Source organism: Plecotus auritus, assembly GCF_963455305.1.
Source record: "Plecotus auritus genome assembly, chromosome: 3".
Lineage (NCBI taxonomy): Eukaryota > Metazoa > Chordata > Mammalia > Chiroptera > Vespertilionidae > Plecotus > Plecotus auritus.
The window spans coordinates 26453457-26468847 of NC_137772.1; the positions used below are offsets into that span (position 1 = coordinate 26453457).

Genomic DNA, 15391 nt, shown 5'->3' on the forward strand with positions numbered 1-15391 from the left:
TAAACCAGGAGGCCACTGGTGTGATTCACGTTAGGGCCACGTGCGTTGGTTGTGGGCTGGGTCCCCATTAGGGAGCCTATAAGCAGCAGCCAATCGATGTTTCTATCCCTCTCCCTTCCTCTGTCTCTAAAATCAATAAAAAAAATAATAAAAAAGACAGTCCAGCTGGCATGGCTCAGTGGTTGAGCACTGACTTATGAACCAGTAGGTCACAGTTGGATTCCTGGTCAGGGCACATGCCAGGGTTGCAGGCTCGAGCCCCCGTGGGGGAGCATGCAGGAGGCAGCCAATCAATGATTCTCTCTCATCATCGATATTTCTATCTCTCTCTCCCTCTCCCTTCCTCTATGAAATATAAATATAAAGACAGTGGAGCAGCAGGTGATCAGCTAGAGAATCCATGCCTTGCCTGAAGATTATTAGTTAGGTTTATGTCTTTCCTTACCACCTTCCCTGGTGAGCATATTTTAAGTCTTTACTGTGTTACCAATCCAGGTGTAAGTATTATAACATTCTCAAAAGTGAAACTATATAGTTACTTTACTTTCCATCAGTGTGTTTAGTCCATTGAAAGGTACAAAATTAAATATTGGTCTTTCAAATATAGCTCAGATAATGTAGAGACTGCTAGGAAGGCTTCATGTTGGAGGGGCCTCTGGAGCTGGGGGCTCTGTGGGCTCTATAGAATCTGCCTGATTTTATGAAAACAGAGCTCAGGGGTGAGGGTCTCCTAATTCAAGATACAGACGTAGACATTGTTATGATGTGTGATAAATACAGATACAGAAGAAGGAAGGAGAAAAAGGATAGCATTATAGCAAGTAGCAATCAGTGGAAAGATCTAGAAAAATATGTCCAAGGGTCTATCTGGGAGAAGCCCAGAAAGGTTATCCTCTCAGGCAGACCTCACAGCAAATTGAGTTTAAGGGAGCACTGGAAAACAGTCCAGCAGTCAGAAGGGTGCCCTTCCTGATTTCCATAGCTCTGATGCTCAGCTCACTCCACCTCACCGGGCCTTAAGTGAATGCTAATAGACTGAGTGAATGAACCTTCTCCCCAGGCACTTGTTGAAGCAGTGAATGCCATGCTGCAGCCCAGCCAGGACTCCCTGCTGCAAGCCCTGCAGCGGCTGAGACTCTCCATTCAGGACGTCACCAGAACCTTAGGACAAATGCACGGTATGGGGCTGCTGTAGGTTGAGGGTTCTGCTTGGGGCAGGGCTGGGCAATATCCACTAGATGGAGCTAGTGTATTAGCTTTGTTTTATGGTAACTCATTGCTGTTTTAACTATTGGAGAATGATCTCTCAGTTTGCATAGATGTTCTGTGGTTTTGTCTTTTTTTAGTATTCTCTTGTGGTTAGGGTAGTTTGCTCTCTTCGGTAGCCGTATATTTCTTTGCATGTTGAGATCTTGCATGAAGTTTCGGAAAAGGGGGTGAGGCAAAAAACAACAACAAAGGTTGTGTACATTCCATCCAGCAATGTCAGGATACTGCGGTGTTGTCCTTATACTCGCGTATGCCCCTTTTAGCCTTTTTTTCTCAAGTGGAACCTGGGATGATTGATTGCTTTAGGCTCCTTTTCTGTGGTTAGTGCAGAGATGAGGTTTCATAGGTAGCCAATTCAGTGGCTCACCAGTCCTGTGGTTAGTTACATTTTATTCAGGTGACTACATTCAATTTCCAATGTCAAGACAGCTCTTCAACTTCCTCTATCAGAAGAACCTTGAAAGTGTATAGTGTGTGTGTGTGTGTGTGTGTGTGTGTGTGTGTGTTTTGTTCTTTAAGTAAAATTGGTATATAGCATCATATGTTTCAGGTGTATAACATCACTATTTCACATCTGTATATACTACAAAGTGATCTGCACCAAAAGTCTAGTTAATATACATCACCATGCAACCAATTCCCTTCACCCAGTTCTCCCAAGCCTCAACCTCTGTCAACCACCAGTCTGTTCTCTGTATCTATGGGTTTGTTTGATTTTGTTTGTACATTTGTTTTGTTTTGTTTGGATTCCAACATGTATGAAATCATATGGTATTTGTCTTTCCTCATCTGACTTACTCACTTAGCATAATACCCTTGTGTTGTTGCAAATGGCAAGATTTCATTCATTTTTATGTTGAGTACTATATATATATACTAGAGTCCTGGTACATGAAAATTCATGTACTGGAGGGGAGGCGGTCCCTCAGCCTGGCCTGCCCCCTCTCACAGTCTGGGAGCCCTCAGGGGTGGGAGGTGACCCAGAGATCAGGGGAAGGTGATGCCCTATCATACCTCTGCTGCTGCCACTGTTGGCAGTGCAAGCCTCAGCTGGCCCTGGTTACCTGTGCCTCGGGCGGTCCTGGGCAGCTGGGGGTGCTGAGGGAACTGGGGGACTCCGGAGTCAGGCGTGCGGCAAGGCCGGGCCAGCCTTACTGCGTGCCTGCTGCCCTGGAGGGGCTGAGGGGACAGGGCGCCACCATCTTGTGGCTGTGGGTGCTGCCATCTTTGAGGGCGTGGCAGTTAATTAGCATATTCCCTCTTTATTAGATAAGATGCTGCCATGAACATAGTAATGCATATATCTTTTCAAATCAGTAATTTTATTTTTTATATGAATACCCAGAAGTGGAATAGCTGGATCACATGGCAGTTCTATTCTTAAATAGAACTTTGAGGAATCTCCACACTGTTTCCACAGTGGCTGCACCCATTTACATTCCTTCCAACAGTGTATCAGAGTTCCCTTTTCTACACATCCTTTCTAACAACTTGTTTCTTATATTTTTGACAATGAAATGTGCCAACAGGTGTAAGGTGATGTCTCATCATGTTTTAATTCATATTCCTCTAATAAGTTGTGATATTGACATCTTTTCCTGTGCCTGTTGGCCATATGTATATCTTCTTTGTAAAATATTTAGATCCTCTGCCCTTTATAAAATGTGATATTGCTTTTTGTTGTTGAGTTGTAAGAGTTCTTCATATATTTTGAATACTAACTCCTTAAGAGACATATGATTTGTAAATATCTTTTCTCATTCAGTAGGTTGCCTTTTTGTTTTGATGCTGATTTTATTTGTTGTGCAGAAGCTTTTTAGTTTGATGCAGTCCCATTTCTTAATTGTTGCTTTTGTTTCCCTTGCCTTTGAATTCAGACTAAAATATTGCTAAGACCTATGTCAGGGACCTCCTGACTTTGTTTTCTTCTATGAATTTTATGGTTTCAGGTGTTGCATTCAAGTCTTTAATCCATTTTGAGTTAATTTTTGAGTATGGTGTAAGATAGTGGTCTAATTTCATTCTTTTCTGTGTGGCTATCCAGTTTTCCAACACCATTTATTGAAGAGATTGTCTTTTCTCCATGGTATGTTCTTGATTCCTTTGCCCTATATTAATTGTCCATATATGTGTGGACAGTTAGACTTATTTCTGGGCTCTCAATTCTGTTCCATTGATCTGTGTATCTTTTTATGCCAACACCATGTTTTTTGTTTGTTTTTAAATATTTTTATTGATTTCAGAGAGGAAGGGAGAGGGAGAGAGAGATAGAAACATAGATGAGAGAGAATCACTGATCTGGCGCCTCCTGCATGCCCCACACTGGGGTTCAAGCCCACAACCAGGCATATGCCCTGACTGGGAATCAAACCATAACCTCCTGTTCATAGGTAGATGCTCAACCACTGAGCCATGACAGCTGGGCCTTGTGTTTTGATTACTATAGATTTATAGTATAGTTTGAAATCAGGGAGCACGATGCTTCCTACTTTGTTCTTCTTTCTTCACAAAGGCTCACTCTTTCCTTCCTCAGCTATGCACACAAGGAAGTGGCCACATGTGGATGTGTGGCATGTGGGTAAGGCACCCTGAACACTAAGGGAGCTCATAGGCCAGTTGGGGGATCTGCAGACGCAGCATTCCCATCAGCTCCTGGGAGGGTGTCTTGTCGGAGTCTGTGAGATGGTCAGTAAGATCTGCATCCCTTTACTACCCTCCAAGAGCCCTATCTGGCACTCTCACAGCTGCTCCTCATCTCCCCACCCAGTTCCTCAGTCCTGAAGCTCACCTTAGTATTCTGGATATGGTGAGAAAGAAGTGGGTCTCTGGATGCATTCCATGCATCTGGGGAAGCTGGGCACTCACATGCTCTCACTTTTCCTTGCGGGACAAATCACAGGCCAATAAGCTCTCTGTTGGTCCTGAGCTATGTCTCCTTGTGGTTTGTGGGGCGGGTGATGTAGGTAAAGTGAAATGCTCTTCTTACTCCCTTTAGTGCATTCAATATCCTCAAAATATTATTATTTTTTACTGTAGTGGTGGGCTGGGGCTTTGCTGGACTCCTGGACTTCCACAAATGCTCTCTTGTCCATGGCTGACTGTCTAAATCAGCATTCATTGGCAAATGACAGTAGAAACTCTTATTCCACTATGATAATGATGTCACTCCTTTGAATATTAACCTTAAATCTAGCATCTTGGTAAACACTCTTATTCATTGTAATAATTATGTAGAGATTATTTGGGTTTTCTATAGAAAAGTCATTTGAGAATAATGTTCTCTTTTTTCTTCATTTACAATACTTATAACTTTTATTTCTGTTTAATTTTGTTTCTCATTCTTCTTGCTAGGACTCCCAATACAGTATTGAATGAAAATGCTGATCCTTGTTTTGTTTCACATTTTAAAATACTTATTTTTTTATATTTTAACATTAAGTGTAATGTATACTGGAGACTTTTTTATGGATTCCTTTTATCAATTCAAGGATGAGTACTACTATTCCTAATTAGCTAAATCATTTTACTTTATTATTTTTTTACCATGAATGGATTTTTTCACGCATATTGAAATGTTTTACATCAAAATCATTTCACATCTATTGAAATGATCATTTGACTTTTCCTTATTAAATATGGTAAGTTGGGTGAAAAATTATTTCCAGTCATTACTGATTTAGAAAAATGTGTACCTAATATTTAGCATTTGGGAAGGGGGGCCAAAGAGCACCAAATGGGTAAGACCCAGAAATATCACCCAGAAAAAAAAGTCCAGAAGAGTATTGTCACAGAAGAATGAGAGACTGTAATACCATTCAGGATCACTGGGAAACCCTGAGGCTGAAGGAAGACATTAGTTACCTGAGTCATGGGGCTTCAGACAAAAACAAGAGATGGAGGACAGAGAGTAGGTGTGATGGTAGCAAAAGAAAAACTGATGGTATAGAGATGTCACTATTTAGGTATCATAAAAAGAGATGTGTGCTTTTCCCCTCTTAGAAACAAAGAGAGATAGACAGGAATATGCATAAGAGAGCATGCTTAATCACAGAGAGACCCCATTAGATGAAGAATGAGAACAACCCTCAAAAGTTGATTAAAAGAAATTTGTTACAAATGTGAAAACTTGCTTCCTTATATATAATTTTATTATCTAGTGAAATCAATTACCCATTAGCATTGGCTTAGATTCAAAATAGCTGCACAGCTTAATGAATGTAGCTAAATGTGGAGCTAAATGAATCTGTATTTGACCTAGTGTGGCATTCCCTAGCCAGACAAGGGACTCTCCACTCCTCTGTCCTTTGTTGGCTATACAGAACTCCACTTGAGCAGAGATGGCTTTAGTTTTCCTCTCTTGTGAAAGCCTTGAGAGAGGTGATTCTTTCTCTCGGCTTTCTCCTTTCCACTTCCCATATTCTCTCAAACATCATGTCTGTTTAAATTATTAATTTTTAAAAAGATGGCCTTCATCTCTCTTTTTGTTGTGGTTAAGTAGAGAAAGGGAAGTACCACAAATAGAAAAGGGCAGCATTTGGAATAGTTTAAAAGTTCTGCAAGCGCCAATGAGGACAATTACAGAAGAGAACATTCCATCCACCTCTTGCTTGTAGCTTTCATTCCAGGTTTCCATGCAGATCAGATAGAGAAGCAGCCCCAGGAGCTCAGCAGGGCCCATGCACATGTAACCAATTGCTTTTTTCGCCTGTAGTAAAGTTCACATTTTGATTGCTCCTCCAGATTATGTAGATCCAGACATATTTTATGCAGTCATCCGGATCTTTCTCTCTGGGTAAGTATAGTTCAACTGTTTTCCTGCAGGAGGTCTCTGTAGCATTTTCCAAATTTATGGGGGTGGAAACTGACATAAGCTTCCTAGAGTAAGAAACACACCAAATAACCTTTGTTAGCAAAGTAGTCACCTAGATCCACTCTTGGATAAAAGAAGAGGGGTAACATCTGCATGGCAAATGGCATTAAAGGTTGAATACTTAAGTTTAGAGTAATTGTCCTTAGGCTCTCATATTAGATTCATGTGTATTTACTTTCTTAGAACCCCATCTTGATGACAGAAAGGAATAAAAAAGCCCAATATGCCACACACAAAGCTCAATCATTTATATTTATTCCCTCCCCTTGTTATTAAAACAGATAGAGGTATAAACAGTAACTGGAAAGCTTTCTTATACCATTCCTAGGATGGCTACACCAAGCCATTTTCTCATATTCCTTTGTACCCTTTTTTTGATCACATGGCCTATAATCTCTCCAAAAATAGATCTCTACTCTTAGATGCAGTTCTTTTTTTAAATACACTAGTCATACATTGCCATATTTTAATGAGATTGTTTTCCTATTCACTTTAAGAAGCTGAGTTTGTTTGGGTGTGTGTGCTTTTAATGGTGAAAAGTGAAAGGTGGCAGTAGTGGATGGATGTGGTAAAAAATGTGAAGTCAATATCACCTAGTGTGCCATGTGTATAACTAGGAGATGCCTGAAGTGCTATTGATAGAATCTGAAGCTGTGCTTGGGTAGAACAAGAAACATGCCAAATACCCAAAGTCAATTAATTTATTGATTTAGTGGTATAATGCATTGGTGCAAGAGCAGAGTGACAACATGTACGGAGTATTTTCTATAGATTGGGTAGGTCTGGAATGTGAGAAAGTGACCTCCCTCTCTAAGGGAGGGCGGCCTGGGTGGGGATTTCTCATTTATTCTCACTGTAGAGAATAAAAGCAGGAAGGTTTCTACAGAATAACTTGAGAGTAATAAATACCTGGTTTATGGGGGGGGGGGGATGGGGGGAAATAGGGAGTGACAGATATGGAATTGGGACTGTTTCTCAAAATGCTCTCCAAAGAGAATATCATATAGAATTCTTCTCACTCTCTGTATGTTTTTCATGTAGTCAGGGTCAAGAAAAGATCTGATGGTAGAGAAAAGATTCTAGCAGCAAATATTAAGCAAAACATGTAAATATGCTTTGGTAGGATTAGACAAAAGAAAAAAGGGTCATTTAAAAATGTCTTAAAATAGACTGGGATTTAGGAAGCACCTATTTCTGAAAAATCTCTTTATGCTTTACTTGGTTCTCTAAGTTTGTATAAATTTTCCTAAATAACAAATTACCACGCATTTAGCAACTTGAAAGTACACACATTAATTATCTCACATTTTTATAGGCTAGGAGTCAAGGTGAGCTCAACTTGGTTCTCTGCTTAGGGTCTCAAAAGGCCAAGTCAGGGTATCTGCTGGGTTGAGTTCTTATCTTGAGAATCTGGGGAAGAATTCACTCACTCATGTTTTAGATAGAATCTAATTCTTTGTGGTTTTGAATCTGAGGTCTTTGTTCCCTTGCTGACTGTCAGAGAGAATCTGCTTTCAGTTTCCAGAGGCCTCCTGCATTCTTTGTCACATGGTCTCCTCTGTCTCAGTAATGACACTTCCTATCCTCCTAGTACTTCAAATCTCTCTGACTTCTCCTTTTTGGCACTAGCCAGAAAAAACTCTCTGCTTTTAAGGACTTATTGATTGGATTCAGCTCACCTAGATAATCTAGAATGACTCCCTATATTAAGATCAACTGATTAGTAACCTTAATTACATCTGCAAAGTCCCTTTGTAATATAATATATCATATCTATAGGCTTGAAATCTCATAATATTAACAGTTCTGGGAATTAGAATGGGAATCTTGGGGCAATATATTTTTTTAATACTACCTGATTAAATAGGCACCAGAAGGTGACTTTGTTTTCATTAAAATAATTTCTGGGTCAATGATGCATTTTATCAGTGTCTCATCTCTGTTTCTCATCCTCAAAAAATATTTCCCATATAGCTAAACTAAGTGGCCAGTACCAAATCCTAAGTACATTGATAAATGCAGATGTCCAAGAACATCTGGATTGTTGGTAATTCCCAATAGGGTTGTCCTGAAAAATCTAATTCTGCTCCTGTGTTCTTGATTTGTCCTATGTTTGATTTATTATTTTTGTTGACATTTTAAAGCATTTTTATTTAGGAGAGTTGAAAGATTTCATCTGTAGATGAAACATTTTATCTTTATTTCCCACTCATATTAAATTTCTCAGGAGGTTAATAGCCCCTGTGGAAAAATAATGTCATCTCATTTTATTTTCCTTTTAAATGTCTGCTTCTATTGGGTTTCCTAGAAATATGCTACAAGAAGACTAAAAATAATATTGCCTACAGAGATTTGAAAGAAAAATAATTCCTTTCCTTCACAAACAGCAGTTGGGGCCTGAGAATGCATGGGAGCAATCCGTGGGTTCTTCATAAGAACTCAATTTCCCGTCCTCATACTACTGTAATCATAGACAGAGAATATGTGGGTTTTACTAGTAAAAGTAGATGCCTTTCTCTTACTTTTTTGACTTTCACACTTGTATTTTCTCTTCTGGTATTCTATGGGGCTCCAACGTAACTTCTTCAGGTTAGGGCACTAAAAGGAGATTGATGTCTTCACCATTTGAGCATTTGATGGCTCTTTTAGGCTGACCAGGTCTTTTTAATAAAAGAAATATACTTGGGTCTAAATGTTCTAGATTAATCCATAATTATAGAATGCTCTATGTTTTATTCACTGATTCATCTTCCAGGCACAGTTCTAGGTGTTAGCAATGAAGCAATAAAACAAAACAGCAACTTCATTTTTGTGGAGCTTACATACATTTTAATGATGGGAGGCAGATGAAGAAATAAATATAATAACATCAAGTATACATACAAGATACGTTACAACAATAAGCAATATGAGAAAATGTGAAGTAAGATACAGGGCATCATGGATTGTGGTGGCCAAAGTTTATTTATTTATTGCAATCTCGGAATGCCACACTTCTAAGTGATATTTAAGCAGATACCTGAAAGAAGTAAGGAATAAGCAACCTAGATACTTGTTGCAAGCAAAAGGAAAAGAAATGACAATGACCCTGAAGCGAGAGCATGTTTGTCATGGAGGAGTAGCTGCAAGGAAGCCAGCAGTGCTTGAATGGAGTAAACACTGGGGAGAATGAGAACGATACACGTGCTGGTGGAAGACCAGGTCCTGCAGGGGCCCATTGGCTTCTTTTCTGAGTGAGATTGGCAACACTGGCAAGTTTGGGAGGACTGACATGATCTGTCTTAAGTTTCAAATCATCACTCTATCTTCTAAGTGGAAAATAGATGATTTCAACTCAAGAATGGAAGCCAGGAAAGTATTTAAGGAGCTGTTACTACAATTCAGGGTGGTAGCTTTAACTAGGGTGGTAACAGCAGAGCCATTGAGAATGGCCAGGTCTGGATACAGATTGAAGGTAAAGTTGACAGGATCTGCTAATGGAGTGCACGTGGAATGGAAAAGAAAGGGTTCAAACCAAAGGATTCTATGGTTTTGTCCAACTCTGCTGAAAAGACGTAACTGCCAGTTTTTCTATTGGGGAAGACTGTAGGCAGGGCAAGTTTGGTAAAAGGGTGGGGAATCAGGAGGTCTGTTTAGAACATGTTCATTCCTGTGCAGATGTCTAGCAGGCATTCAGATAGTATATGAGTCTGGAACATGGGGGAGAGGTTCAGGTGCAGATACAAATTTGTAAGCAGTGAGAATACGTTTTTAAATCTATGAGGCTAGGTAAGATCCCTTGGGAAGGTCGAGTAGTGAGAAGCCCAAGGACTGAGCCCTGAGAGAGCCTAACACTTGGGAGTTGTCATAATGGAAAGGAACTAGTGAAGGAGACCAAAACGCCTATGCAAGATCATCGACGGGAATACAAAGGAAACCTGAACAGGCTGGTCATTGTATTTGGTCCACTTACTGCAGAGTATCAGTCATCTTCCATATTCCTTCCACAGAGGATGTTGTTTAGAAATTTTATCCGACCAGTGTTCTGAACTCTGACGAGTCGTGAAACCTCCTGAAACCCATTCCTTTCTCCCAGCAGCTTTAGGAAGTTAGGTACAAATTAGGAGCAGAGGGTTGGTACAAAGTAACAGAATAATGAAAGGGAGAACAGGGATCCCACTCATTCTGAACAACATTCTAAAATGGCTGATATTTATTGAATGCTTAATAATGTATTCCAGGCATTGAACAATTATTCTTTTAATTAGTTCTCACAAAAACCCAGTAAGGTGGATACTGGTGGTATGTGGAGGAGGAAGTGGAGGCTCAGAGAGGATTGAATTAAGCCAAGGCTCACAGTTAATACACATCACAGTTGAGATTAAATTCTCTATCTGCCTAAAACAGAGCCCTCTTTCCTAACAGGCACAGCGTGTTACAGTTTTACCCTCAGAAGCCTTCCTTTGTTTTTCCTGCTTGTCTCCCCGACTGCTTTCTGTGCTCCATTCCTTTCAAGAGTGACAGGGCCCCACCTGCAAAGGCCACTCTGATATTCTTCCAGTGAAAACCAGAGTACAGCCAACCAAAACCAACACCAAAAGAAAACAATCCAGCTTCTTGTAGCATTTCCTGCCTCAGAGAAATATGTAAAAGAGGTCATGAACAGCACGCTGAGCGGCCTGTCTACGGCTTTCGTGTGTGAGATGTGTTTCCCTTCTCTGAAGCACAATGACTTTTCGAATTACGGGAAGAAGGCGAGACATGACGTAAGCCTGTTATTTAAACTGTTAACAACTGGAAGTAGTTTGTTCCCGGTAATAAGAGAAAAAGATTCTTAGAAAAAGTAGAAATCCACATGTGCAGGTTCTGAGAACATGAAAATAGAAAATGACAAGTTTGGGATTTAAGTTCTGGTTCTCCTGGTCCCTAGCACTGTGGCCCTGGAGAATGGACTGCTTAGCGTCTTTATTTCTTTATCTGCAAAATGGGCTTAAAAATACCTGCCTTGATCTACTCATAAGAGGTCAAATGAAAAACTGAATGTGAAGGTGCTTTATAAACTGTAAAGCATTGTAAGTGCAAATATATGTGTTCTTGGTGCTCTTGTTTTTGGCTCATTATGGAGCCACCCACTTACACTCTGTGACTATTTAAGACTTTGTAAAAAAGCAGACGGAAATGAGTATAATAGTTGAGGTAGAAAGAGGGGTATCCAGAGACAAAAAGATAAATGGAATTAGGGAGATTGAAGGGAAGAAAGGAGAGAAGAAAAGAGAGGAGAGGGGAGAAAAACTCAATCTGAGCATGATTAAGAGTCTCTCTTCCAGTCCTTCCACATGTCCTTGAACTTCGCTTCTGGCACTCTGCAGGCTTGTGTTGTGTTCTTTCAGGCATACCCTTAGTATGCATACATGTCATCAACAGAGCATTTGATAAAGGCATTCCCATAAAGTCAGGTAGCATTTAGAACTGATAGTTTAATGTGACAACTTTCATAACTGTTTCAGGGAAGGGCAAAGATGTATGTGTGCGTGTATTTATATGTATGAGTATGTTTGTGTGTGTGTGTGTGTGTGTTTTCAAATCTCTACTAGTGAAATTATCAAGTCATCAAGGCTATTTTATCAGGGGAAGTAAAGATTGTTCTGGAGCCCCTACTTTGTTCCTGTTGATAAGCACTGATGTCATCTTTATGATTGGATGAGAGATTCTTCTCTATTCTTTTTTTAAAAAAATAATTTTATTGATTTCAAAGAGGAAGGGAGAGGGAGAGAGAGATAGAAACATCAATGATGACAGAGAATCATTGATTGGTTGCCTCCTGCACACCCCACACTAGACATCAAGCCTGCAACCTGGGCATATGCTCTGACTGGGAATTGGACTGTGATCTGGTTCATAAGTCGACGCTCAACCACTGAGCCACACCAGTTGCGCGTTCTCTATTCTTTACTTCTCTGTAAACTCCTTTAAATGAGGGAGGAGAAGGGCTGAATTCTATGTCCTGTTATGAAATTGGGGTCAAGATGATGCTTAAGTACACATCCTACAAAGATATCCAGTCTTTTGCCCTAAAATTGCCATTCAAATCATGTTTGCTTTATTGCTCACTGTCTGGTTCTACATCCGAAAAATATACTCTTAACTCCAAGCACCTACTTCTTTCTGATTTTTACTCTTGCTTAGATGGAAAGATAACCCAGCAATGCCTGTGGGATTGATATATGAAGGAGTCTCCACAGAGCCCCTGAAATACTCTGGAGGGAGTGCAGCTCAGAGCACAGTGCTTCATGCCTTTGATGAGTTCTTGGGCATTCGCCATAGCAAGGAAAGTGGTAAGCCAGACATTTTTCTTTGTCTTTTCTTTTTTTCTTTCTTAACAGGAAGAAGAACAGAGGTGTTTTTACAAATTGATAAAACCAAGTGTAACTTAAAATGTCACCAAGTCTATACTTTTCCAAATTAACTGGGAAACTCTGTGCCTGCCACATGTTATTGTGTCAAGTCAATTAATATCAGGTTTCAGCAGGAAATTGGGTTTCATTTCCAAATCTTAAAACATTGCTATATTTCCAGCTGTTCACTGAAGTTTTGTTTGGATCTTTAGGCAATGGCTTCTTTGCTCTAAAATGAAGGAGAGTTCTGGATTTTGGAGGGTCTGGGATTTTGTTGATAAGTCTGGGTGTTGCCCATGATGGTTCTAAGCTCCTCCATGGAAGCCTTTCCCCATGAAAATGGCACAACCTCAAGCCAATTCTATTTAGACCAGAAGAGAGAAGAGCCAACCATTTTAGAAATTTGAAATTGATCATTTCCTTACCTGTCAGTCTTGATCCAAATGTTTAATAGCTGCCAAAACCACTTCATAGTACAGAGTTTTCAAGTTGAATTAGAAAAACAAAGACTAGAATTTGGTGTCAGAGGGTCCAGTCTCATCTGCAGAAGACAGTTCTCTAGAACTATAACTTTGCATGGATTTTGACTTGGTGATGTTAGTAGGTGTCATACCATGTATAATATTAAACACAGAATGGGTTTCCTATAGATTATCTATCTATCTACATTTCTTATAAATATCAATTGATTAGGTTTTTAAACAATTTGACTTCAAGAGGTTGTAATTAAAACAGTTGCTCATTCTTTATCTTTTTGCTCTTATAAACCTTATTACTTTCTTCTTCCTTAGCACTCCTTCCAAAACAAAGCATTTAAGAAATAAAATTCAGCAGATTATCTAGCTACCTAGTTTAAGAGTTTATGCTCACATCTGTAAATATCCTCTCAGAATGATTAACAATATAATTTGCCCACATTTGACATATGGTAAACATTTATACCATGATAGAGGTAGTTCCAACTCAGTTATCTGAGCTGTGCTTACTTCATTTTCCCTTCCCCATCACCTACCAATAGTCAGGAGTGTGCATTTGTGTGTTTGAAGTCTACTAGCAAAAGAGCCAGCAAAGTAGATTGGACAGTTAGGATGATAACAACACTTTTTGCTACATTGATGTCTGGAAAAGCAGATCTGCTCTCTTACCTTTCCATGTGGAGCTTTGACATTGGTCTGGACTATTTCTTTCAGGTGACTTTCTGCTCAACATGAGGGACTACATGCCACCTTCTCATAAAGCCTTCATAGAAGCCATCCAGTCGGCTCGTTCACTGAGGGACCATGTCCTATCCTCCGGGAATGGCCCACTCATGACAGCATATAACCAGTGTGTGCAGGCCCTGGCAGACCTGCGCAGCTATCACATAACCATGGTGACCAAATACGTTATCACATCTGCAGCCAAAGCAAAAGGCAGGAAGCTAAGCCACCTCCCAGGGCCACCTCGGGTCTTAGAAGACAGGGGCACAGGAGGAACCACAGTTCTGAGCTTTCTAAAGAGTGTCAGGAATCAGACCTTAGAGGCAATCCTCCCCCAAAGTGGTTAAGAAAGGCCTCTCCTGGTGATGCCAACCAGCAAATGCCCTACCGGAGAGCATGAAGGTCATGCTCTTGGCCTGGAGAATGAAGGTCAGGGTCTGTCTGGAATAATCCAAAATCAACCTCAGCCTTGTTCCTGTTCCTATTCTATAGAACTTCATCTTCTTCTTTGTTGAGACCTGTTGGCCTTCACAGAGGAGAATTTTCATGGCCATAAATTTTCTTTTCTCCACATGAACACTGGTTGGTAGCAAATAGCTTTGGACACTCCCTCATTCAGAAACCTATAAAGGAGCAAGGGTATCCCTATTCTATTTGCAAAGTGATGGAAAACCAATCAAAATGTCAGAAACTAAATAAAATTGCCTGTGGACAGACCACTTTGTAGATTTCTTGAAAAAAAACTAATTAAATATTCATGCATTCCTTCATTCACTTAACAATGTAGTAAGTTCCATTCCAGCCCTTGCCTCCTTGCACCTGTTGATTTGTGGAGATGTAGAAGATAGAGGAGGCTGAGCTGACAGGGAGACATGGAAGTCACCAGTATGAAAATGAATAATGACATGGGAACGGATGAGACTTTTCCACATGGTTCATCAATGTGCAAATTCTATTTTAGTTTCCTTCTTTATTTTTAGGAGAATGATTCTTTCTCCTTACACTGAAAGTTTAAAATAACTTTAAAATAACCCTTTCGAAGTAAATGAGCGAAGTGGGAATAAAGAGTAAATTCACATGTTTACAAGGTCTCATTCTACCTGACAATACAAAGCTAGAAAATGTTCATCTTGTCTATTTAGGATAAACTCCACTAATCTAGACTTGTTCCTCATTATGCACACATACATAGCTGGGATAGTATATAAATTCCACAGCACTGATCTAGGATTGGGGCATCAGGGAGAGGTACCTGACTGGGGGGTGGGGGGTTCTGTCCAAATTAGTGTCTGCTAAGCAGTCCCCTTCTCCATGTAGGCACTGGTCAAATGGAACTTACAGCATGTCTTATACTAAGAGACCTTTCAGATTCTTGGCCCTCAAGGTCCGATCATGCTACTTAGAGAAAACATTTTACTAGTTCCCATATCCCCAGGAGTATTGGGAGATTATAAGGTTAGCTCAAAGTGTCTGCCCACAACTCATTCTCTAGTGTCATGGTGGTGTGTGGGGAGGAAAGAGGACTTCTGGACTCTTGTTAACTCTCAGGGTCCTTGGTAAGAAGCAATGAACCAGAATCTTCCACTTGGGGTTCCAGGAAGGCTCCTATTGCCCCATATCCTTCAAGGGGTTGGTCTGGCAAAAAAAAGAAGGAGGTAGAGCATGATAGGAGCCAGACC

The 15391-nt window shown here is 40.2% G+C and overlaps 1 protein-coding gene across 3 annotated transcripts in view; it reads left to right on the forward strand.

Moving 5' to 3' along the window:
• IDO2 (indoleamine 2,3-dioxygenase 2) overlaps positions 1-14797 on the forward strand; it is a 50781-nt gene extending 35984 nt beyond the window's left edge. For all 3 annotated transcript variants that reach the window (XM_080662750.1, XM_080662749.1, XM_080662748.1), the window contains 4 exons: positions 1061-1178; positions 6010-6061; positions 12305-12453; positions 13704-14797. In XM_080662750.1, coding sequence (XP_080518876.1) covers positions 1061-1178; positions 6010-6061; positions 12305-12453; positions 13704-14059 — 675 coding nt within the window. In that variant the 3' untranslated portion in view covers positions 14060-14797. The remainder of the gene's footprint in view (positions 1-1060; positions 1179-6009; positions 6062-12304; positions 12454-13703) is intronic.
• Positions 14798-15391: the final 594 nt, after the last annotated feature.